Source organism: Toxorhynchites rutilus, chromosome 3 (assembly GCF_029784135.1).
Source record: "Toxorhynchites rutilus septentrionalis strain SRP chromosome 3, ASM2978413v1, whole genome shotgun sequence".
Classification (NCBI taxonomy): Eukaryota; Metazoa; Arthropoda; class Insecta; order Diptera; family Culicidae; genus Toxorhynchites; species Toxorhynchites rutilus.
In genome coordinates, this window is record NC_073746.1 from 176342349 (window position 1) to 176366992 (window position 24644).

Consider the following 24644-nt stretch of genomic DNA (forward strand, 5'->3'; position numbering starts at 1 on the left):
GAAGAAGATTAGATCAACATCGTTTTTTTATTTATATCACTTCTGTATACGAGGTATGGCTATCAAATAACGAGACTGGTTACGAAAAAGGGTTATATTTTAAAAATTACGGTACAACGATATGCTCCCCTTCAATATACTCCCCTCGGCTCCTCACACACCTTTCCATACATTTTTTCCATTGTTCGAACCAGTGCTGAAACTCTTCTTATGTGATGGCGTTCAAAAGCCACGTCACTTTTTACTTCGCCTCTTCCACGGTCTGAAATTGGGTACCTTTTAACACCGGTGTGATCTTGGGGAATAGAAAAAAGACGGGTGGGTAATGTCGGGGACATCCGGAGTGACGTAGGACTATAACAAAGGGGACAGCTTTTGTTAAATATATATTTTAAATATATTATTTTATTTTCTTCTCCTACGTGAATACCTACCTATCTACCTGAAAAATGGACTAGTTTTATGTTTACTCTTTATGAATATGTTGATGGTTCTGAAAAGAACCTTTGGTGTTGTGTTTTTGTTATCACTCGATATTCCCATCTTGTTCGGTTAAACCTTCCTGTTTAGTTATTGCGTTTGCCACTCGCCACAGCTTTCACAGTTGGAAAATTTCTTCCCATCCAGCTTGTGACATATTGTTCAGTAAATTACATTTAATGCGACGTGCCGGAGAAACACTTTGCCACTCACTGAAACTAATTGTTGCCTTGATGAGCGCCGAACCGAAGCTGCTCTGTTCTTGATGCGGGTTTTCTGATTGTCGTGAGCAGCTTTGCAAGCCAACTCGAGCACTCCGACGGCCGAAACTCTATAATCGCTGTTAGGTATACTGGTGCTCCGGCACCAATCCGTTCGGCCTAGTTACCCTCAGCAATCAGTGAATGCGACCAACAGGGAACTGGAGACCTGCACGGTTCGAGTGAGACTTTGCCTTTCCCTTAACTTGTCCTCCTTTGTTACGTCCACGATGCCGATGCCGTACAACCACACGGGTTTACGGTTTGAAAGAAAATAAGATATTTTTTTGGGGTCCGCGTGTTTTATACTCTAGCGGTACACACTCACAGGATAGAGACAAATCGGCAGACTCAGCCAGAGGGGCGAGTCCAACGAGACGAACGAATGAGCGTTAAAAGGGAGCGATGGCAAAAAAAATTCATTACGATTTGTTCGCTCGTTGGATTCACATGCAGGCTAAAAAGGGTTCTTTTCAGGATCACAAAATTATCTTCAATCTAAAGAGTTTATTGTTTTGTTGTCACTCGATATCCCCATCTTGTTCGGCTAAACCTTCCTGTTTAGCGATTTGTTGCCACTCGCCACAGCTTTCACAGTTGGAAAATTTCTTCCCATCCAGCTTTGTGACATGTTACAACATGTAAATTACATTCAATGCGACGTGCCGAAGCGCCACTCAGTGTCGCATTGGAGGCGATTTTAACCTGTAATTGAACATTTGCGATGACAGTGGTACAGTGTCGACTTTCAATGTGGGGTCATAATTAGAATCTATATGTTTACAAAAATGTCCAACTAAATAAGTCGCATTACATGTCCGTCCAATTAGCTAAATGTCGAACTAATTGTAAATTACTGTACTTTCAATCTGGAAACAATTTAAGAATTGGTGAAAATTGAATAATCTGGAAAGTCCCCAACTATCAATAAGCTCAGAACAACTGCCAAATTCACATACTCATCAGATCCTGGCAAACAAATTATGAAAAAATCAATTTGTGTTTCATTATTATTTTGGATAATATTTTAGAAAGCATTGAACTGTATTTCCTAAACTCTTTTTTGGAAGGTTTAATGGCCCTGAAAAGCGCCTTGTTTTATGGAATGGTTCCAATTTAGAAAACTTTGTACTCGTGGTTTTGAAAAAAACCATTTCGAACGCCGTCGATGCCGCCTTGTTCTGGATTTGCCACCAAAGCAGTTTGTATAAAGAACAAACTTTTTCCTTCTGCTACCTGATGCCGTTTTGCGATTGCGTTTGCCACTCGCCACTCGCTGCAACTGCCTGTTGTCTTGATGTCCACCGAACCGAATGTGTTCTGTTCCGAATGCAGGTTTTCTTATCGTCGGGAGCAGCTTTGCCAGCTAACTCGATCACTTCGGCGGCCGAAACTATATAACGCCGGCTAGGTGGACTGGTGCACTGGTACTAACGCGCTCGGCCTAGCTACCCTTGCGGGGAACTCCAGATCAACACGGTTCGAGCGGGGTTTTGCCTTTCCCTTCACTTTTCCTCCTTTACCATGTCCAGACATGGCTGCTTGGGTTGGTTTGTTGATGTGTTGTGATGCGAACCGATGTGGTGTACGGTTTGAATGAGAATGATCGTTACGGCAGCGGAGCGGGGATTTTTAAGCTGACTGGCTGGCTCGAGAATTACGCATGTGTGAGACTGCGACCAATGTTTTGTTAATTTTTTTCTTTTTCCTTTCCAATCGTGCTTCATTCTATTTCGCTGCTGCTCTGGTTGCCCGTTTTGGTCGGTACGATTTGAGGAGCACAAAATGGACCAATCAAAAATGGGCACATAGTGCATTTGGACAATGCTTGATATTTCACAATTATTCAATTATTTATCTCAAGAAAAATGAATATTCGTGATGATAGATGCGTGATGATAGATGCGTAGATATATTTCCTATCAATTGATGCAAAAACCTTTGCGATCTATTGAGAAATGCTCGAGTTATAAGCGTTCCAAATCTAGCATTTTTTCCTTCAGTGCCTAGATTTCCATTTCACCCCCTATATCTTCCGGTTTGACGTAGTCCTACGTCAAAAAATAGCATGGGGCTAGATCTGGCGAGTACGGGGCATGTTCGGGTACTGGAATGCCATTATCGGCTAAAAATTACTTCACCGACAGCGCGTTATGGGTAGGTGCGTTGTTGTTCGTGTTTTTCGTCACACATGATTTCCGACGCGCAAACCAAGTTCCATTCAAACCACTGCTGCTCGCAATCTACTATAGTGACAAAAACGTGTTTTCGTACGTTCATAGCAGACACTTCAAGCTATCGAACGCACTATTCGTTTTCCCCCCCACCCCTCTAGGGCGCCCTCCAGGCGCACAGTCTCGTTATTTAATAGCCATACCTCGTAGTTTCGACGAATTTCTTTGATATATGCCAAAAACAATAAAATCCATGAATTTGAAACAAATCGTTACTATTAATTTTTTTTTTTAATACGTACATTTATTTAATCTTCCTGATGTGGAAATAACAATATTTGGTTATGCATTTAGTTCTAACATAATAATGTATTACGTTTGTTATCAATTCTTACAGTTAAAACTTCACATGTGTGCTGGAGCACAACACTAACGTATGACCACGTTCAAATAATTAAGGTTTTTTTCTTCAGACGTGTTACCATAGGTTGACCGAGTCGCCTTGCTAGTGGGTTTGGATGATTCTTCAGCTTTTCCGCATATTTCCTCCTCGTTTTATTAAGTTCTCCTTTAACCGTCGCCATCCCTAAGTCTCGATGTATGACACTATTGCGGATGTACCAAGGGGCGCCAGTAATTTGTCTTAGCAGCTTATTTTGCACTCTTTCGATGATTTCGATATCTTCTTCTTTCTTTGTTTTTAAGAGGCTTTAAACTTTGCAGTTCATTCGCCTCTAATTTCGATATTACTTGCTGAAGCTGTTTGCCAAAGTCATAATGCCAAATAGGCTTCAGCATGGATTTGTATAGTGTGTATAGTATTTGTATGGTGTGCACCCGTGGCCGAGTGGTTAGCGTCCCACACTATCATGCCGGGTGTTCGGGTTCGATTCCCGTTCTGGTTGGGGGATTTTTCGTCAAAGAAAATTCTTCCGGCTTGCACTGTGGTCACGCGTATTCTAGAGCTTGCCACTCCAGAGTACATTCAGCCGTGTTATTCGGCATAGAAATCTCAACCAAGTATTAATGAACGACGCTAGTTAATGAATACGTTGAGACGGCAAAAGTTCCACAGGGAACGTTAACGCCATTCAAGAAGAAGAAGATGGATTTGTATAGAAGTAGTTTGTACTCCAGTTTTAATTTCGACTTCCTCCCGATTAGCCAATGTATTTGGTTTGCTCGCAATTTCAATTGCGTTTTTTTTGCTTCTATGTGTTTCTTCCAGGTTATACGGCGGTCTAGGTGTACACCGAGATATTTAATATCAGTCGATTGAGGTACTGCAGATTGAACTTGATTTGTGGGCATGTGTTCTGATTAAGCGTGAACGTAACGTGGACACATTTTGTTTCATTTACTTTAGTTCTCCATTTTTGAAGCGAAAAGTGGCCGTTATGTGTTCCTGGAGATCCCGTGAAGCAATCGTTCTGTTTTTGTGACTGCTGAGAATAGCTGTGTCATCTGCGAATGTTGTAGTCATTAAGTTCCGCGCGGTCGGGAGATCAGCTGTGTAGATGAGATAGAGAACTGGTCCAAGAACACAGCCCTGAGGAACGCCAGCATAAATTTCTCGCTCTTTAGTTAGTGTTTGGTTATACCGAACATGAAACTTTCTTCCCAGTAGGTAAGAACGCAAAATTTCATATACTTGTGGTAGCATATTTTTAATTTTATAGAGCAGTCCTTCGTGCCAGAATTTATCGAATGCTTGAGCTACATCAAGAAAAAGCGCTGAGCAATATCCGCGGCCCTCATATACTTCACGAATTTCTTCTATCAATCGGTGCACTTCTTCAATAGTGCCATGTTTTGCTCGGAATCCGAATTGGTGATTCGGGATTAATCTTTCAATCTCGGGCGCTGATTTTATTAGGATAATTTTTTTGAACACTTTTGAGAAGATTGGAAGGATGCTGATAGGTCTATAAGATTCCACTTTCTGTGCGTCTTTACCTGGCTTAGGAATCATAATGATGGTCGAAATTTTCCATGCTTATGGGAAATATCCTATATGTCATTGCGTTGAAAAATTTCGTGAGATGTTTAATTGCTAGGCCAGGTTGTTCATTGATCATATTTCCGTTGATGTGGTCGATGCCGGGTGACTTTTTCGCATTGATATGATTTTTGATAACATGTCTCACCAGCCGATGCTTGATTCTCATTTTGTTTTGGTTTGTAGCACCAGAAAATTCGAGCGTTTCTTGATTGGGTCCCGATTGATTCGGAGTGAAAACTTTTTGAAGATGGTTTGCAAAAGTTTCTGCTTTCTCATCGTCACTTCTGGCCCAATTACCAGAGGGCATTCTAAACGGCGGGACCTGTAACTGAGGTCGTTTTAGATTCTTAGTTGCCTTCCATAGTGAGTAATTAGTATCTTGATTTTGCGACAATTAGAACCCATAAATACTTGTAATTGGTCCGCGGGAGGAATTATTGGTGTTGGAGGTTGGGAGAGTAGAGCATCCTTATACGATGTGCTAGGTGTAGGCGTGAAACCTGGAGGTTGAGGTTTCGGGTGTGTGGCTGAATTTACCGTTGGTTGCAGGGTTGGTTGATAGTTTGCAGGCCTGCTAGTTGCAGCTTTTTGCCGAGATTCTTGCGGTTTTTTCTTTAAAGTTGTGTATACAGGGCACTTTTTGTAGTTTGCAGTGTGGTTGCCACCGCAGTTGATACATTTTTTTGCTTCTGTTGCTGTTCTTGAGATTGGGCATTTTTTGTCTCATGAATACCACTGCAGACTACGCAGACTGCTGGAAGGTTGCAATACCCTTTAGTATGCCCGTATTCTTGGCAGTTGTTACACTGCACAGGACCAGTCCGTTTGTGCGGCTCTTCAAACATCACTACACTATTTAAAAGTCGGGAGACTTTATAAATTGGATGCACTTCACCCGGTTTCAATTTCTTTGTTGATGGCTCTAACTCTACTCTATAGAGCAGCTGTGGTTTTTTTAATCGGTTCAAAATATTAGTAACCGAAGCCACTTCAAAACCGTTATCGGTTAGAACGTTTTTTATGTCATCGGGAGAAACACCCTGTTCTATGCCTTTTAGCACCACAGTCAGACCTTTCCAAGCTTTTAAGCGGTAGGTGTAATAGAGAGTTTTTTCCTTCTCTAACGCGTTCACAATTTTGCGATAATCGTCAACTGTATTGCACTGCACTTTCAGTTCACTAATATCTCCGCGTTGCACATTACGACACAGGAAATTGTTGCAACCGATAGCTTTTTTAACTAGGTCAATCGTGTTTCTGGTTACCACTTGACGCAGGTAAATCGGTGCGGGCTTCGGTTGGACAGTTTCTTGCTGTGCACTTTCGTCGTTCACTGGAGCAACGACATCGAACCTATTGCTCAGAGGGATAACTGTGTTGGCTGTAATGTTTGTTTTTTTGGCTGCGTTGCCAGTGTTTGCACTATTGGGGCTCATTTTTCTTTTAAAATAGCGATCTAGCCCTGTTTGTACTTTTTTATTGTCTATTGTTGGTTTCTTCACGTTCAAAATGAAATTACTATTTCCCGGCGTTTTGTTCAAAGCGGGCTCACTTTCAGCGCGGGTTAACGAGTTCTCTGCCGCATCACATTTTTTCGTCGGCGTTCTAGAAAGGCCAGATTTTACAAACGGATTGACTTGTTCTCCGTTCATTTCACTTCGAGGATACTTCGTCCTTCTCACTCTCTACTAACACTCTTGAAAGAGCGCCTGAAGCGAGTTCAAAATAGAGTGCGAACGCGTACACTATCGCAACGAACAAACTTGCCATGGGCTTGAGGTGTAAAAAAAAGACTGGACTGTACAGTTCAATAGCCAAGCAGCGAATGTTACTATTAATACGACTATCATTTTTATCAATAAAAACATGTAATAGGAAATAGAAATAAACTTGAAATGAAATTTAAACAGAAAATACAGAATTTTTTTGATTGTTTTCCAAAAACTGGGGGAATGTCCACGTGGACAATAGGGGGAGGGTTATAAGCAATGTCCACGCCTGTCCATGGTGGGGGAGGGGGATATCGAAAATCATGCTTTTTCTGTCCATGTGGTATGTGGACAACCCCCTAACTGCTCGTTTCACAAGTATCTCTGAAAAGATTAAATTTTTCGGGCTTCGTCTTATTCCTGAGAGTGCTGCACAGTCAAACGTTCAAATATTTTGTCTCATATCATGGATATTCTCCAGTGAAATCTGTATTATAAAAATATCTCACGTAAATTGTGAATGACCAACTATTTCCTATGATCGAACTTTTATAGTTACGGGGTATGCATAGCCCTCATAGCCAAAACTATAAAAAATAAACGATTCCATAATGGTTGAGATTCCATGATATGCGTAGATGATTTTTATCAAATATAATTTTCTATACGTTTTGTTATATCTCGAGAACAATATATGATAATAACGTCTGTATAGTTTTTCATAAAGAATTGCGTGTAAAATAATTTTTCCAAAGTATTTTCATTCCTTAATTTCTAGGAATAAATATTTACATTTGCAGGAGATTGTCTATGCATCACTAGTCGTCAACTTAAAACAATCGAGCCAGTGTTCTGATAAATTATAGAATATTTCAGGACGTAATAGAGGATCATATTTGATGAAAAAATCCTACGCATGTAGTCAATTCTCAACTAGGACATTGTTGAATTTTTGTTAAGTCTAATTTTCTGTCTTGAACTGACTCTAATTTAGAAAGTACGCTCCTTAGAATAATTATACTGTTCATTTGAAAGATAGGAAAATTTTGCATAGAATGCAATTGTAAAACTTTGAAATTAATGGAACCCAGGATCAACTTTTAAATGTAAAGAACAAACTTCAAATTTTGTGTTTTTAATTAATTTTCCAAAAATGCATGATAAACTGGAGTGTTTCTATCAGCCAAATTGAAGCTCTCCAACCACTCTACAGTTCCTTCCTTGACACCACACTATTATCATTCTTGTTATCTTCCACTAATTTAAATGTGTTCACAACATAATTTTATGCAAATTTTCCTCAAATGAAAGCATCGTGCAAAACAGCGCACTTTTTGAATTTTCAGTTCAGTCAGTTTAAGGCAAAAAAAACGGTCTCATAGAAAAGTTCAATAATTCTTTCGTAGTTAAGATTTGATCACCAGCGTGGAAGATATTTTATGATCCCGCATCTCCTAAAATATTTCGGATCAGCTACCTAATAACCTATATATAACAATATTTTAAACAAATATAATAGTTTTCGATATTTTATTCAATTTATGAGAAAGTTTTCTCAATAGTTTGAACATTTATAAAAAAAAATAATAGAAGGTTAATAAATTTCTCAAAAAAAATGTTTCAATCGGGCAACAGGCTTCAAGGCCATTTTTGGAAAAAATGAACAAAATTTCAATAAAATGGGGAGGATCGGGGCAGCGGAGGATTAATTTGGCATTGAATTGCTCTCTGGTAAACCACGAGCAAAACTCTTATTCATATACGGGAACAAATCTGCATATGCGAAACGTCTTTCTGCAATCATTCCAATCAGGGCTTCAAGTTGCTGCTTCCAAATTTCTGATGGTTGCTCCGATAGCTGTTAGGGTGTATTTCATCCGCGATTGCAGTTAAACAGCAACCAGAACTGGTTCGAGGGCATCAACCAATTCCTTTATCGCTGTCAGTTCTTCATCGCTGAAACTTAACAGTTCGGCTGAGAAGTTTATAAGGTAACACAGTAAAAGTATTTTTTTTTTGCGAACAGAAAATAGTCACTGGGGCCAGATCTGGAGATTACGGTGGATGCAGAAGCAATTCGAAGCCCAATCCATGCAATTACACACGAAAATCGGATTTTTCCATTTTTTTTTTCACAATAACAAAAGTTGCTTCACTCTCAATGATGTAACTCACGAACCAATCGACCGATTGCTGTCAAATTTTGACACGTATCCATTGAAAGATGATGCTTTGTGATAGTCAAGTAGTTTTTTGCAAGCAAGCACCATCTAGACGTCAACCTAATGAATCTTTCAGCCGAACCGTTATCTTATGTTTCGTTTTCAAATCGAGCAGCGATTTTTGAACGAAAGTTCGGAGGTCGTAGAATCGGTGAAACACTGTCAGTTGTGATTTTTCGATCTTATTTTGATTCTCGATTCATATTGTATATATATTCATATTGCGACATAAAGGCAAATATTATTTATGGTGTATAAAGGAAAATTACCGATATTACCGGTTAATGATTGTAAAATGAGTTTTCTGATGTTTTTTCCCCCACGAGCATTTTGAAGACATCTAGACACTCAATGCAGGATGGTCAATAAGCAGTTGAAAAATAAAAAAAAATATATATATATTGAAAATATTTTTAAAAAGGTATTAGTACTATTGCGGAAAAGGTTTCTATTGCGCTGATGACTAAAAGTGAATTGATTGTGTGAATGAACCGACATTTCCTGTGACGAAATGTCGAAAATGTTTTGAGTGATCTTTGAAACGCTGTAACTCTGTTATGAAATAATGCAAAGCATCAACTGGACCATGTATTAAATATTTCTAAGATTGCGATGAGTAGATTTAACCATCGATTTGCTGTGCGTTCATTATTTCATGAAATATTCTTAATTCGAAATCAAAGGATAATTTTTCATTCGATAGAGAATACCACTGTAGTAAAAAGTTCTACTAAAACTCTCTATGAATCAAATGGGCGCGAAATAATCATGTTGATTGGATTGCTTTTAAGCATATATTCTCAAAATCTAGAGAAACTTTAAAAACAAACTATAAACGCTTTATCTTTTCTTGCAAAGTATTTTATCTACAACACATATACACATCACACACTAGAAATTTGTAGCTTGAAAATGCTGTATTTTTTATCTTAATGTCATCATTTATATCGAAGATACTGGCGTTCCGAAATCTGAAATTTCGACCTTTTACTCCTCATTTTGACGTAGGACTACGTCTTTCATTTCTATACCGGGGTGTAAAATCAAAGTTTCGAAACCGAAAGCGTTACGCCGGAGACCGAGATTTTGAGCGTTAATAGCTCCTGAACAACTGAACGAAATGGTATGATAAACACTTCATTCGAAAGATAAAATGTCTACGCGTTATATACATGTTACTTTTTGATCCAAAAACTTGTTTCAATAGCCTTAAAATTGTTTTCGAAACAGGCTATTGAAATCACCAATCGGTATATAAGCGAGCGCTGTTCGGAAATCCACTCAGTTCTAATTGAACAGCGATTGGAGCATGTTGTCGCTGTTGTGGTGAAGCTCTTCGTTTATCATGAAAGCGCGGATGAATGGTGCCACCAAGAGCCTGTTTGTGCATCTTAGGCCAGAAGGGAATCCATCAGGAGGAGAGTGATGCCACAAACGGTTCCCCGGGAAGACATCGCTACACACACACATACACGCGCGGAATTCTTTCCGTTTGGCTTTTTTTTGGAAAGATTTAATCATTTCTGGAAAATAATCTGCCAGTTCCTCTGGGAATTTAAAAATACATTCATGTGAAAGAGTTTATTATAATGTTTTCTAACCATGTAACACAGCGATCAAACACATTTGATTTTGTAATTTTTCAACCAAGTGTAATTAGCAGGAAAGCTTCTGAAGATTATTCTTCCCCATCCGTAGGATATTTCCGTATCCAATATTGTATGCGCACGCAATCGATTATTGCTCAGTCGCCGAAAGTTTCGAGCTCAGAGAGTTCATTCCCCTCTAGTTTGCCTTCCAAATTGCCATCGTAAACCACACCTTCTCTCGATTCAATCACACAAAAAAGGTAAAGTGACCAGATGGTCAGAGGTCTAACGCGGGACACAAAACACAAAACTTTATGTATATACGTTATGTGAACATAAACCATAGTTTAGCAAGTCTAAACTGATCAATATTATTTCTTTCTGAGTATCGGCACTCAGTTGTGATTTTTCGGTGGTTTAGATTTTGTTTACGCCCGAAAATCACTCGCTCAATCAGAGCATTTACGCCTGGCAAGCACGATTCAAATTCTACAATTTTCTTCGAAAATTTCAATTCATTTTTCATCGGTTTTAGTGTTAACGTATGCATTCAAAAAAATGGACTAATTTCGAATGGCGATGAAAGATAATTTATAGGAACAAATTTTCTTTAAATCTTACGTTTATTAAGTCTACAACAAAAATGATTCAAGGCTGTTGATTCGCAGCAGTAGCACTGTCAAGCAACTTGATGATTTTTCCATACTCCACAGCGAAGGAGTTGGATATTCTGAGGTACTTTGTGTCCGCCAGATAAAGGCAATCTGGTATTTACAATATCATCTCTTCGCCGCTCCTTAAGCCGGGAGATCGAAGCAACCGGTCAAACGGTGGAGAAGAATCTGGCCAAAATGGACATTTTTATACGGAAGCGTCAGACGAGACCGGCCGTATCTGAGCAGCAGGCAATCACCCAGAAGGAGTAGCTTGAGGTGCTGGTGAAAAACTTCTTTTCGTACTCATAATGAAAGACGAGACGTGGCAGGCGACCGGGTACTTTACGTTCCCTAGGTAAGCGATGACGTCGAATATTTCATTCACATCAAGTTCTCGAAGAAGGTTCTTCTCTGACAGACGTGAAGGGAATGTCCAAGCCGCTCTTCTTCCGAGTCACATGGTGAACGGGGAAATATATAGTACGAAGTGCTTGCCGGAGTTGGGAAGGTGATGTGGTCTTTATGCCGAACCTGGGATCAGCCCATTATGCCAAAAGATCACTGGAGGATGGATCGGCTGGAGATAAACATTGTCGCGAAGACCACCAACCTTCCCAACATTCCCCAGCTGCGCCCGATAGAAAACATTTGGGCGATTGTCCAAAATAGAGAAACAGACGACCACCAAAGCCACGAAAAGGAAAAATATCACGCCGATATACATCTTTTCATCGGTTATGGTTCAGGTTCCGGCCAACTTCCGTAAGACCGTCCAGCGCTTCATTTACGATACTTCATCAAACAACTCTGCCTCTTCCTGTCGAGTATACACTGGTTCTTCCGGCTTATTTAAAACGTTAAGCCCTGACCGAGCTAGAGGACCAAAGATAAACTTTTCGTCTGACTCACGTTGGTTCATCCATTTAAGAAAATCAACATGATCAAATTGTGATATTGAAATATATTGATATCACGGGACATTTTCGTTTCTTTTGCCAAATGTTTAACAGTTTAACAAAAAGCATACTTAAGCGATATTCTGGTGGTGAGACGCATTCATTTTTCGTGAGGACATCGACAAGACAACATCGTTGCCTAACGTGCTGGAGGAGGTGGACGGCGAAGGATCGACACATACACGCGCAGAATTCATTCCGTTTGGATGCCACTCAGCATCGAGAAAGTTCCGGAAAGATCTAATCATTGATGGAAAATAATCTGCCAGTTCCTCTGGGAATTTAAAAATACATTCATGTGAAAGAGTTTATTTGAATGTTTTCTATCCATGTAACACTGTGACCAAATATTTTTCAATCAAGTGCTATTAACAGGTGGTTATCGAGTTAGTATTAACCACTGGTGGGCTTCCAGTATCGAGGAAAATGTGGAAATATCTAATCGTTGCTGGAAAATAATCTGCCAGTGCCCCTTGGAATTGAAAATTACATTCAAGCGAAAGAGTTTATTTTAATGTTTTCTATCCATAAAATATCCATATAATACATTTGGTTTTGTGATTTGTCAATCAAGTGCAGTTAGCAGGAAAGCTTCTGAAGATTATTCTTCAGAACAAGGTTTTTCGTATCATATATTGGATGCATAAAACCTTGTGCCTCCAACGTAACGCTCTCGTTTTCGAAGTCCCCCAAATATTCATTTATTCATTCATTCAGAATGGATTTTGATTCAACTTCAAACAAATGATCTCTAAATCAATGATAGTCCTACGTCACCCTTGCGGTTATACCATAGATATAACCCACTTCCTGTTTTTTGTCAAGTGAGGATCTATTGATATCAGTACATGCTTCCTACTTTATCTTTTCTTTTTTTGAAATTCTTTTTAAATGATAGGAAAAGAGTCTATGTATATAAAATCGTTCTGTTCGTTTTTGTGCGCTTCAAAAACTCGAGCTCTGATTACAACACAACATACGAGCCACTTCAAAAATTGTTGTTGCTACTGCCAACGCCTCAAGAAGCTTCAAGATTTCCAGATGAAATAAGCACACTTCTGAAATAAATCTGTGAAAGTAAATTAACATTCTAGTATTGAATATGTATTCTATGTGACAGCAACACAATTCTTTGCATGTGTTCAAAAATCGTGAGCTTAAATTGTATCTGATAGTGATTTTAAATCTATTTAATTTTATTCAATTGGCTTTGCTCAAGATCAATCCTTGGAATTTTGTAATTTATTTTCGGATGCGGATTGTTCAACTGGATATTGTGCGTCTCCGTGTTGACAGACCAGATAGACTTTATATCTTCGAAGATAATAGAAAAACAAAGTATTACAAGTATTTCAATTAGAGGCGAATGAACTGCAAAGTTGAAAGCCTTTTAAAAACAAAGAACAAAGAACATACAAGTATTTCAAAATTAAACTCATATGGAATATTTGCTTTGTTTTACTACTCATTTTTTCTGTCATAAAACACCAATGAGCCACGGCAAACGTGGCAGGGTTCAGCAAGTAAAATTTGAAACAAAATAAACTTAAATGGAATTAAAATTCAATTCATGCACAATTCAGTTATTTGAATTGTGTTGTTTTAGTGAATTATTCTAATAAAATCAAGAAAAATGTCCACGTGGACAACAGGGGGAGGGGTATGAAAATGTCCACGCTTGTCCACGGAGGGGGAGGAGGGAGTTTAAAATTGTGCTTTTTCTGTCCACGTGGTATGTGGACAGCACCTCATTAGTTGAAATATGCTTGCGCACTGTGTTTCGTAGTTCGTGATCACCCTCCTGGGTTCGGTCGACAACGCCGAATCGCGTGTTGCGCTCTCACTCATACAACCCTAGCGTTCGACGCCATTTATGGTGGTGAACGTGAGCCGCTAGCGTGGCTTCTCTTTGCTGCACGATATCATACCGACGCTCTTTTTTGTGTGTTTTTTTTCTGAATGCCATGCTACTTCTCTAAGCGCATTGGCATTGATCAAGCTGCTGCTTCATTGCGGCGCCCGTCAGTATGGTGTTGGCTTTCAGAGTGGCTTGATGTTTTCATCGTAACGGTCGTGTTTTCGAGAGCGTTGTCTACCTGTATGTGCCTTCGTTTCGATTTTTCCGTTTTCCGTCGTCGTGTTTGGCTCTCCTCTCCGTGTGCGAATTGCAGCGTTTCAGTTCAGTTCTGTTCGCCAGCTTTCTCGATTCGGTTCGTTTCGATACAGGATTGCTTTGCTAGTTTCGTGTGCGGATACGCGCGGCGTGTGTGAGAGAGGGAGAGAGCGCACGTAAGTGCTCGATATGTTACGGAATTTCGTTCAGTTTTTGCTTGTATTGTTTTGAAATCATTCGGAGAAACGAGAAAAAGGATAACACACTGCATGTTCGATTTGGAACCATTAAAGGATTATTGTGTTGAGTTGTGAATTGGTGTACTGTTTTCGATGAAGTGCGGAAGGTGGCATTAAGGAGAAACCCGATTAACCAATATTGTGAAATTAATGAAATCATTCACTTCTAAAGGTATGAATCGTCTGTTGTTTATTCGGTCAATTACTAATTGATAAGAGACGACATTTTGTGATGATAAAACAGAATGTGTTATTGAGTGATGTCAATTCATGGCTGCAAGTGAAACACGAAAAAAAACAAGTTGCCTTCGCCGCGATATTGTGACACCTTACTGTGTTACCGCTGGTGTGTGTTGTATGCAATGAAGCACAGACATCGTCCCTGAATAAAAATGGCTCTGAGTGTATGGGTGTTTCTTTGGGTGTAAAGACACGGAGGAGACCTGGCAGCAAGTAGCAAATGCGTCGTGCGAAGGTGAACTCGGCGGCGTGTGATTTCCATCCATTGCGTAGTTGTTTTTTTTCTCAACCATCAATGTGTGTGTTTTTGTGGTGGTTCGCATCGGGTGGCGAATTGCGAAATTGCGTGTGGATTCGGCGAGAATTATAAAATTTCAATGTGAGCGGAGATTGCCTTGAAAATTATTTTTAGGGTGGCTTGGTCTCGCGCTCTGTCTACTACCCCTCTCGCTCTGTCTGTGCCATTCAATGTGATGGATTGCAATATGGCTCAACGATGTATGGTGAAGCAATGCGCCGAAGAGAGCGAGAGCAAGAGAGGTGGACGCAGAAAGAGAGATGAATGAACAAAAAAATGCGAGCATTGCGATAGTGTCAAAATATAAACAAAGGAAGAAAGCTTCGCAATTGAGGCGAAAGTACCGTAATACAAGTATGTGCCGTGGATGGATAATCGGAAGCCAGAGAGGGATTGTGGATTTCGGTATGATGAAATTCGACCGATGCATATTTTTGTGTTTTCTTCCACGGAATAGCATTGCAAAAATTTGTGCATTTTTGTGTGTACCTGAACAAAGGATCAGGTAGAAGATTGATGACGAACGAGAGAATAAAAATAAACATATCAGGTTTTTATTTGGCATGTGTGAATTGAATGCTTGGTGCTATTTCAAGAGAGCGAAAAATATTTTTCGACAGCACAAAAATACAGGAAACTGTGCAATATGGTGTTCTCAACTAATTCAACGTTGACGTAGGTTCTATTTCTAAATATGAAGAATGAATGCTGTGTCGAAAAAAATTTTCTAATAATTACGTGAAATGAAAATCACATTCCTAATTTTTGATTGATTTTTGCTGTGATTTTTGCGCAATGCGGTTTTCGGCTTATAAAAAGTGTTGTTTCTATACATTTTGCGTAAGAAAAATGTCTTTATCGAGTTGTTCAATCAACTTTATCTTCCGATAAAAGACTGTTGAATTAGTTATAGATCCATCAACTCTTTTGTATATCAACAGTTGTTCAGGTAAACCCGCCTGCAAAGTTCTGCAACCTGTGTATAAGAACTTCATCTTCAATGAAAACAGTAGACAAATTGGACTCGAAAATTACCCGTGTTTGTGTAAGTCTGAAACAACGATCCACGGAAGCGAAACTTATACAGTGTATGCACCTGTTTATAGTCAAAATCTGGGACACTAAACAGCTATCGGACATTTATAAAGAAGGGGTGATCTGTTTCATCTATAAAAAAGGTAGCAAGCTGGATTGTGAGAACTACCGTGCAATCACGATCCTGGATCCTGCCTACAAAATTATACCCACGTTCCGCTCCTGCCGTCTGTCTCCAACAGTAAGCAGATTTTATTTTTTTTGCCGTCTGTCTCCAACAGTAAGCAGAGGTTATATCACGTCGGATTCTTACCCGGTTGCTTGTCAACGAACCAGATTTTTACCCTGTGGAAAATCCTCCAAAAGTGCCGCGAGTATCAAGTCGCCACGCATCACATCTTCGTCGAATTCAAAGCCGCATATGATATAATTGACCTACAACTATGGAGAATCATAACTAGCACAGATTTCACGGTTTTCAAAGATAACACTAATTCAGGTGACGAAGTGTACCATGTACAAACCTCTAATTCGACTGGTTGTTCTCTATGGGCATGAAGCAGAGGACTCACAACGCTTGGTGTTTTCGACCGCCGAGTGATCAGAACAATATACGATGGTATACAGCAAAACTGAGTATGGAGAAGGAAAATGAACCACGATCTGGCGCAACTCTACGGCACCCAGCATCCAGAAAGTCGCCAAGGTTGGACAAGTGCGATGGGTTGGGTATGTTGCAAGATTGCCGGACAGCAGCCCTACAAAGATGGTGATCGCCTCGAATCCGGTAGGAACAAGAAGGAGAGGAGCCTAGAGAGCGAGGTGGTTGGACCAGGTGAAGCAGGACTTGGCAAGAATCTGTGCAGCCGGGAGTTGGAGAGTTGTAGCCATGGATCGGGTTTATTAGCGAAAAATTGTGAAGAAGATCTAATCTCTCAATAGGATTAATGGGAGTACCGATAAGTTTCTTGTTTTTTTTTCAAAAAATAATGCTTTATTCGGCAAAAATGGTTACAAATTTAATATTCAAAGTTTTGCCCATCGCTAGTCACAAATTTCTCCATCTTACTGGAAATTCACGGATCCCTCTGCGAAAATAATTGGCCGGTTTGTCGGCTAACCACGAATCGATCCAATTTTTTGACTTCATCAAAATTGGAGATGCACTTGTTAACCAGGCCATGTTGCGTCGATTGAAAAAGATAATAACCGGATGGTACAATGTCTGGAAAATACGTGGGATAGGACCTCCCATTTCTTGCCTTTCAGCATTGTTGTGCTGCAAAATAACTTTATAGTATCTTTGCTCGTATTGTGGCCATTTCTCCTTTAGTCATGGCTCAAACGCATCAATTCTCGTCGGTAGCCCGTAATGGTTTCATTCGGATTTAGTAGCTTATAGTACACCACACCCAGCTGGTCCCACCAAATAGACAGCATAACCTCCTGGCCGTGAATATTCCACGCGGCCGTCGATGTTGATGCATGACCGGAGTATCCATACGTTGCCCGACGTTTAGGATTGTCGAAATGGACCCACTTTTCATCGCCAGTAACGATTCGATGCAAAAACCCTCTCTTTTATGCCGTTGGAGCAGTTGTTCGCACGTGAAAAAACGGCGTTTGACGTCTCGTGGCTTCAATTCATACGGCACCCAATGTCCTATATTTCGGATTATTCCCATTGCTTTTAAATGAACGGATATGGTTTGCTGAGCTAATCCAAGTGTATCTACAAATTCATGTTGCGTTTGTGACGGATCTTGATCGAGTAAAGCCTCCAATTCATCATCATCAAACATTTTTGGCGGTCCGGAACGTTCTTCGTCTTCCAAATCAAAATTACCACCTTTAAACTGTGCAAACCACGTCTGACACGTTCGCTCAGTTGGAGCATGGTCACCATAAACTTCCACCAAAATGCGATGACTTTCCGCAGCTTTTTTCTTAATATTGAAGTAAAGAAGTAACACTCCCCGCAAAAACACTCTCGTTGGTACATATTCGACGTATTCGTATTCGTTCGTATTCGACATATTCGAAGTGGCAAAAACTATGTTGTTTACGCTTCAACTTTTTGACATATACTGAAAAAGACGCGCAATGACAGTAGCTTTCCAACGAATGTCTGGAAATTTGATTTACAGGAATAGAAAGGTGTATTTTCATATGAAGTAAAATTCTGATTATACGCGAGAGTAACATGAGCAAATTTATAACATATGCGAATATTGGCTCTTTTGGTATTAACAAGTTCTTCCGCACAGTAACTCGATGTTGATAATTCGTTAGTATCCTTATATCCCATCCTTCTCCTAAAAATATGTCACCCTTCTAAACTCGAGTACACCGCGAGTAATCGGTTTTCCACCTGACTAACCATAGATGTAAGAAAATTGTTTATATATATATAGTTTTAAAATTATATTTAAGAATTCGGCTCCTTTAAACTTAAGTAACTGAGCCTGTAAAAATAAACGAATTAATAAAAAAAAAATCCTTAATATTTTCCTTCGTTGATCGTATTGTTTTCACATATTCACGTTGGAGAGCCTTACTTCTTCTCTTCGTTGGTCGAGGCATTTTGATTGAATGTAATACTTTTCCGTTTACTATTTTTGAAAGCATAGGCAGGCGTGGCAGTGTTCCGAGCTTTGCAATACAATTTTATCAACCCCTTCCCGTATTATGTAATACATCACACATCAAGTGATTTCACTACTCTGCTGAGTGTTCTAGCACTCTTTGGTATGTAAGTACACCACGAGTGAGACTCTATGTTGTACGGGAATAGGTTAACAATGTTAAAGCTGCTAAAACTTACATTATAGACCTTTTTGAACGTCAAAATAATAATTGTATTGATATCAACACAATTTTATTCTATTGATTTTCATGACATGAAACGCTATGACTTAGGAATAACATTTCATTGAGTGATTTTTATAGCTGATTCGATGATGTTGTCTGGCATCAGTATCGAAAAAATAACGATGCTTTCACCAATATAAACAAAACCATTGCTGAAAATTGAAAATTCAACTTCCAGAGCACTAGCTCGAGTTTTCCGACGTTTTTCATTATGCATTGCGACGGTCGTTGAAAATTTTATATCTTGTGAGTAATCGATTAGAGTTTGGTTGATGTTACCTGATGGGAAGTGCACGAAAACTATCATTTTCTACACACTGTTTCGCAAAATTACTGATTTTTTTTGCATATCAGGCGAGTGGTGAGTGAGGGAGATGAAAGAAGCGAGCGCCATTGTGGCTTTGTTCATCCTTCACCTCAAGTTTTCCAAATCTTTCTGAACTAGTTCCTCGATTCTAAAACGCAGATGGGTACTAGCGCATGGCAATGGAGAAAGGAAAGGCCTTAGATCTGAACCCATTTCATTGCATAATTTCTTGAAGAAGCTTGAATATATGCAAGTATTTAAAACATCAGATTTGATGTTATTTATTAGTTATTGATATTGATCCCCAAATATTTTCAGCAAAGGTTCCGACAGGGTTTTTCTGAAACGACTTGTCGATGCATCATACAATAACTTCGTTAGAATAGTTCAACGTAGCCCTTCTGCTCGATTCTTGGGAGTGTAAAATAAATAAGTCATCGGAAAATAATATGTTCAAACAAAAGATTGTTAGAATGTTTCATTACATCTAATTGGAAATTTACTGGAGCTTCCCAATAGCGTGAAATATATAACTCGCGATTCTTGTCTGAAACAAAGCAAATCAGATAAAGTTTTGCTCATTATGGTTTTTTCTTCTAAGTGGGAAAAACTGAATAAATAAAAAAAAACAATTGCTGGGCGTTTTAAAATGAAAATGTCCCTTTTCAGAATTAATTTATCAAGATGCCAAAAAACTGGACTGAAAGGATGAATAGTTGGAATTCTTAATTTACTCATCGAAAGAAAAAAGTGTAATTTAGGAAAGACTGAAGAAACTGAAAAGCGACACAAATAAACAACTGCGTGTACAGGCCCTTAACACATTCGTCCCCAACACGACGTTTCTGAGTTTCTCGCGGGGTCCAACTTGCGGATAAATTATTCAATGGAGATCAAACATAGTTTGTAGACAACCTTTACATGATCTAGCAATATTGTCTTTAATTTAAAGACGAATTGACAACAATAACAAATGCCAGTCATTTTATATGATTTTCGCAAAAAACTGCAGTACAAACCATCCGTACTATGAGTTAATGAAAAGTGTGGTATAAACATTATAATACTATGGTTATAATTTTATTATTTTTCTACATATCCTATAGTTGCACTCAGGTGCCTATTCTGTCAAATTCCTTTTGAAATTCCTATCCAATTTGAACGAGGAAAGTGTCACCCATATCTGGGTGACGGAGCGACGAAAGTGTTAAAGCAATTAAATATAAAGTATTGCCTCGAAAGAAATATGACCCCACTGAGTTGTCTGGTATAATTTTGCTTCACGATTATTTTGGAAGTCATCTAGATACAGATACTCAATGCATGGTCGATAAGGATTTAAAAAAAATATTTTTTAATACATTGATGAAACACGCTGTAATATGGACAAGGGCGCAGTTGAGAAAAGTGGATATAAAATGATGGGTGAAGATGCACCGCACTTTTCTATAGTTAATCATTTTCTCAATAAGCAAAGCCACCATAGATAGAACAATTAGATGACTAGATATCAGTACATGTTGTCTACTTTACCTTGGTTTGGTTTTTGATTATGGAGATTTTAAACTGTTTTCAGTTCATTCGTCTTTAACTACTCTACCTTTCGAATATAAACCCAATTCAATTATTTCCATTATTTTTTAAATAAAAAGTTGAATAAGGTCCACGTGGACATTTTTTGAATTGTATGGAATTCATATTTTTCAAATTACGAGAGAAAGAAAAGGTGCTTCTTCTTTAAAAGTCGCAAACTGTTTGTAAAAATGTGTGTATCAATTCGATTTTTTGGACCATCGGTTAAATTTGAAAAATCATATTCAAAACGAAAAAAGACACCTCTCTGATTTTTTGATATGGTGGGTAAGAAATCCTCAGCTTACAAGAAAAAATATAGCGCCCTCTGTCTGCTTCGCTTCTTTGTCTCATCCAATTCGGAAATACCTTTTTCGCATCATTGTGCATCATTGAACTTATGTTTATGCAAAAAGCAGCTTTTGGAGCGCTGATGGATTTTTGAAAATTCCCGTTCTCAACCATAACCGACAAGGATTTGATCTACCGGAAGAAGAAAGTGGTATGATAAAAACGGGGTCATATTTTTTTTCTATCCCTGTCTGTCTGTATGGGGAAAAGCACCTTTTGTTTTGTGCCATGCTTTATGAGCGTAGGGTAGAATTTAATGACCTTTCAGGCACCTCTCTGTCGATAATCGTATGTGCTGGGCACATAAAACTTTTCCCCCACAAACACACTCACAGAGGTTTTATTGACCTACGAATGTAGATTTAATGTTATAAAAAAGCCGCTGTCACCGTCTTGTGGTGAAGGTGCTTCTAGGATGCACAACACCTTGGATCTGTAATGTGACAATGTATGTTTTATAACGTTCGAAATAAATTTGAATATTAGTAGATAAGGACTCAGAATGACGTTGGTATCTGATTATAGATTCAGTAAAAGTGTCAATTTCACCATAATAATAATCAGACGAAAAATTAATCAAGCACAACAGGGGAGAATCGTAAGATCCGAAGGAACCTTTCACCGCCGTGTTGTTCGTTCATGTTCGGTCAGGTCAGGTTGAGTTGCCTGTGCTACTTAGTCGAGCGGTTTTGTGTTTGCTGACTAAACGTCATGCGTCATGCCGCGCGTACATGAAACGTGTTTTCACAAGTTCAGCTAGTAAATCATCATCGACTCTGACACAATGTTGGCGTTCTATTTCAGCATCTTGTTACATACTATCGCGCAATTATAGTGCAAATCACTAACTGTGAAAATTCTCAACTCCATTCCAGGTCACCTCGTGTAACAAGGGCAGCTCTAGGGGAAGTATCGGAAACAAAACTCGTTATTGTGCAATTAGATCGAATTCGGGAGAAAACGGTGGTGTAATGTTGTGCATCGAATCGGTTGGCAAGTTTAGTTAGAAGTAAACCTCGAATTAACCTGGAAAATGATTCCTACGATTGCTGCTGCTGCTTCAGGAAAATTCATGTCCTAGTGTAGGAAAAAGTTGGTACATAAAACAGTGAAAAGAGCATTACGATGGTTCATTCATATCAGTGAGAAACTGTTGTGCGCGGTGTTCAGAGAGGGACCACGGAAGATTTTATTGGTTGTACCTAGTTATCGTAATATCACTCGAAAGTAGTTTTGTTTGTCTATTAAGCTCATCCCCGCAAAGTTGTAAATATGGACACTATAAATACCGTCGCTACGGTTCCCACCGGTGTCGATTTCGCTCGTTTTTTGCTGAGCAAACCAGACGAGCCATCAACATCGTCGTCGGCCCGGCTCATTCCCGTAACAGTTTCCGCTAGTGGCAACGCAGTCTTTCCCGCGACAATCACCTTCGTAAACAGTCCAAGCACGGTGGCACTCGCAAACGCAGCGGCTGCTGCAGCTGCTGCAGCAGCCAGTTCTTCGGCGGTTTCTAGTGTTGCCGTAGCTGGAGCGGCCTCCGCTGCCAATAACGGTCCCACGAATAAGAAGTGTCCCTATCATCGCCAATGTTATCGCAACCACCATCATCATCAGCAGCAGAGTAGTAGCAGCCGAAGAATGATAAACACTACTGCCAGCGGGGCCGGTTCTACGGCTCTGTACCCCCAGCGGGATGCCATCTCGACGAACGCAACTCCTCCGCTAAATGCTGCGGTCCTAGCGGAACGTTATCTGTTGCTCGACATCGTCGAGGGAAGTTCCCTCTACCGCTGTGTCGATATCAAAACCCAAGAGGAGCTGGTTTGCAAGGTAAGTCAATGTCTGCTTCTGTTGTATAATTCTTACCCCAGTATGGAGCCGGATTTGTGGGTCGAAATGTGATTCATATTCATATTCATATCCATGAGACTATGACAGTGTTAAATCTTGGAACATTTTTGCTACCTTTGTTCATCATTGAAGGATCGTTTTCTAGGTAACTAATCTGTTTGTCATAAAAGGAATGCGACTCGTAGTGGAACATGCGGGTATCTTGAAACTTATCACTTCATTGACAAAGCAAACCCATCGAAGCCATCCAATTAGTTAAAGCAAAAATCACAATTCGCACGAAATTGAAGGCTCTTTCCAACGCCACATTGCGTAACCCGGCTGATTTTTATACAATGTGAAATTACCACCTATTGAAATCTATAGACTACTTCCTCACGTTAGTGCCGATGAAGAGGAAAAAAAATTTGTATCCCAGACAAATTTGAATTTTTGTTTATTGTTCACGTATTTCAATTCATTTATTGCATAAATTTTTCGAACTTCGTTCCGCCCAAATGGATTTTTTGTTATCAATACTTTCAAACATTCATATTTTATTACTAAGCGAATGTTCATGGATCCAATCGCAGAACTATTCATTGATTGATGTTCTAATTGACCCTTTTCAATTTCCTTTTACTATAAATTTCCCAGTACTTCTACCAAAACTCATTATAATATAAAATTACTAGCTAACCCGGCAAACGTTGTTCTGCCATATAAATTACTTCTAGTGAATATTTTGGCTGTTGAATAAAAAATAACTAATGTATTGCAATACGTGTGTGTTCAAATGTTTCAACGATCTATAAAATTAATTGATTATGATCGATGAAGGATAGATTGCACGTGGATATCGAGCAGATAAGTGAAGATTTGACCGTGTATTGCATTGGACCGTGGGAACTTCCCGAACCTGAGTGTGATGTGGAGATGGAGATGAGATCTATGATGTACAGAGAAATGGACCGGATCGATCGGATCTCAGGATTCGTCTTTTGCATTCAGAAATCTGATCATTCGTGCTATGAAATGTAGCAACCTTGCCTCGGCGCAAAATAAACTGCAAAATAAGTAATCCGTATTCGTGGAGCAATTTAATCTGTATCAGATTAGCAGACACGAAAATAAATTTAAATTGCTCAAATTTGGATGAAAATCATTACTCGATGTTGTTTAAATACTTAGAAAACAGTCCGAACTTAACGATTCTTCTATAAATCTTGTATACATCCAGCAACATGTTGGACGAAATACGTTTAATTTTGTAATAGAGCCCATTAAAGACTGCATTTCTTTTGTTTTAACACACGTGCTGTCGTTTGAACAAATGCTGTGTAGGTGTTACTCATGATAGCGTCTCGCTATCATTCCTCGAATCGCTTCTGTTGATTGTCTCATAGGAATCGCAGTCGTTCGCTCTCTACATTTGCGAATATGTTGACCATGGATTATTGACACAGCTCAAGACATCCTAGAATGACGTTGTCCTGACTGCGCCAATTCATCAAACGACACACATAAGAATCCATCGAGGGCACTCTTTTGTTTGTTTCGTCTCCTCCAACCACATAATATTAAAATATTAATTCAAAATAAGTAAGGATGTTCCTAATAATTAAAGTAACTGTGGCGCATTGGATCTACACACTTGCTCTTCAATCGGTTTTTTATCAGGATTGACGACAATAGCGTGACTGTTATTTTGCATTCCGAGCATGGGTGTGATTAGAA

At 39.2% G+C, this 24644-nt stretch overlaps 1 protein-coding gene across 4 annotated transcripts in view; it reads left to right on the forward strand.

Moving 5' to 3' along the window:
- The first annotated feature begins 14060 nt into the window (after positions 1 to 14060).
- The window catches only part of LOC129776253 (tribbles homolog 2-like), a 106872-nt gene continuing 96288 nt past the window's right edge, over positions 14061 to 24644 (forward strand). Inside the window, exons 1-2 of one of the 4 annotated variants that reach the window (XM_055781794.1) lie at positions 14061 to 14572; positions 21950 to 22907. In XM_055781794.1, coding sequence (XP_055637769.1) covers positions 22347 to 22907 — 561 coding nt within the window. In that variant the 5' untranslated portion in view covers positions 14061 to 14572; positions 21950 to 22346. Of the gene's footprint in view, positions 14573 to 14748; positions 15020 to 15102; positions 15344 to 15593; positions 15614 to 21949; positions 22908 to 24644 lie in introns of those variants that run through there. The other 3 variants (XM_055781796.1, XM_055781797.1, XM_055781798.1) reach the window with 3 other exon arrangements.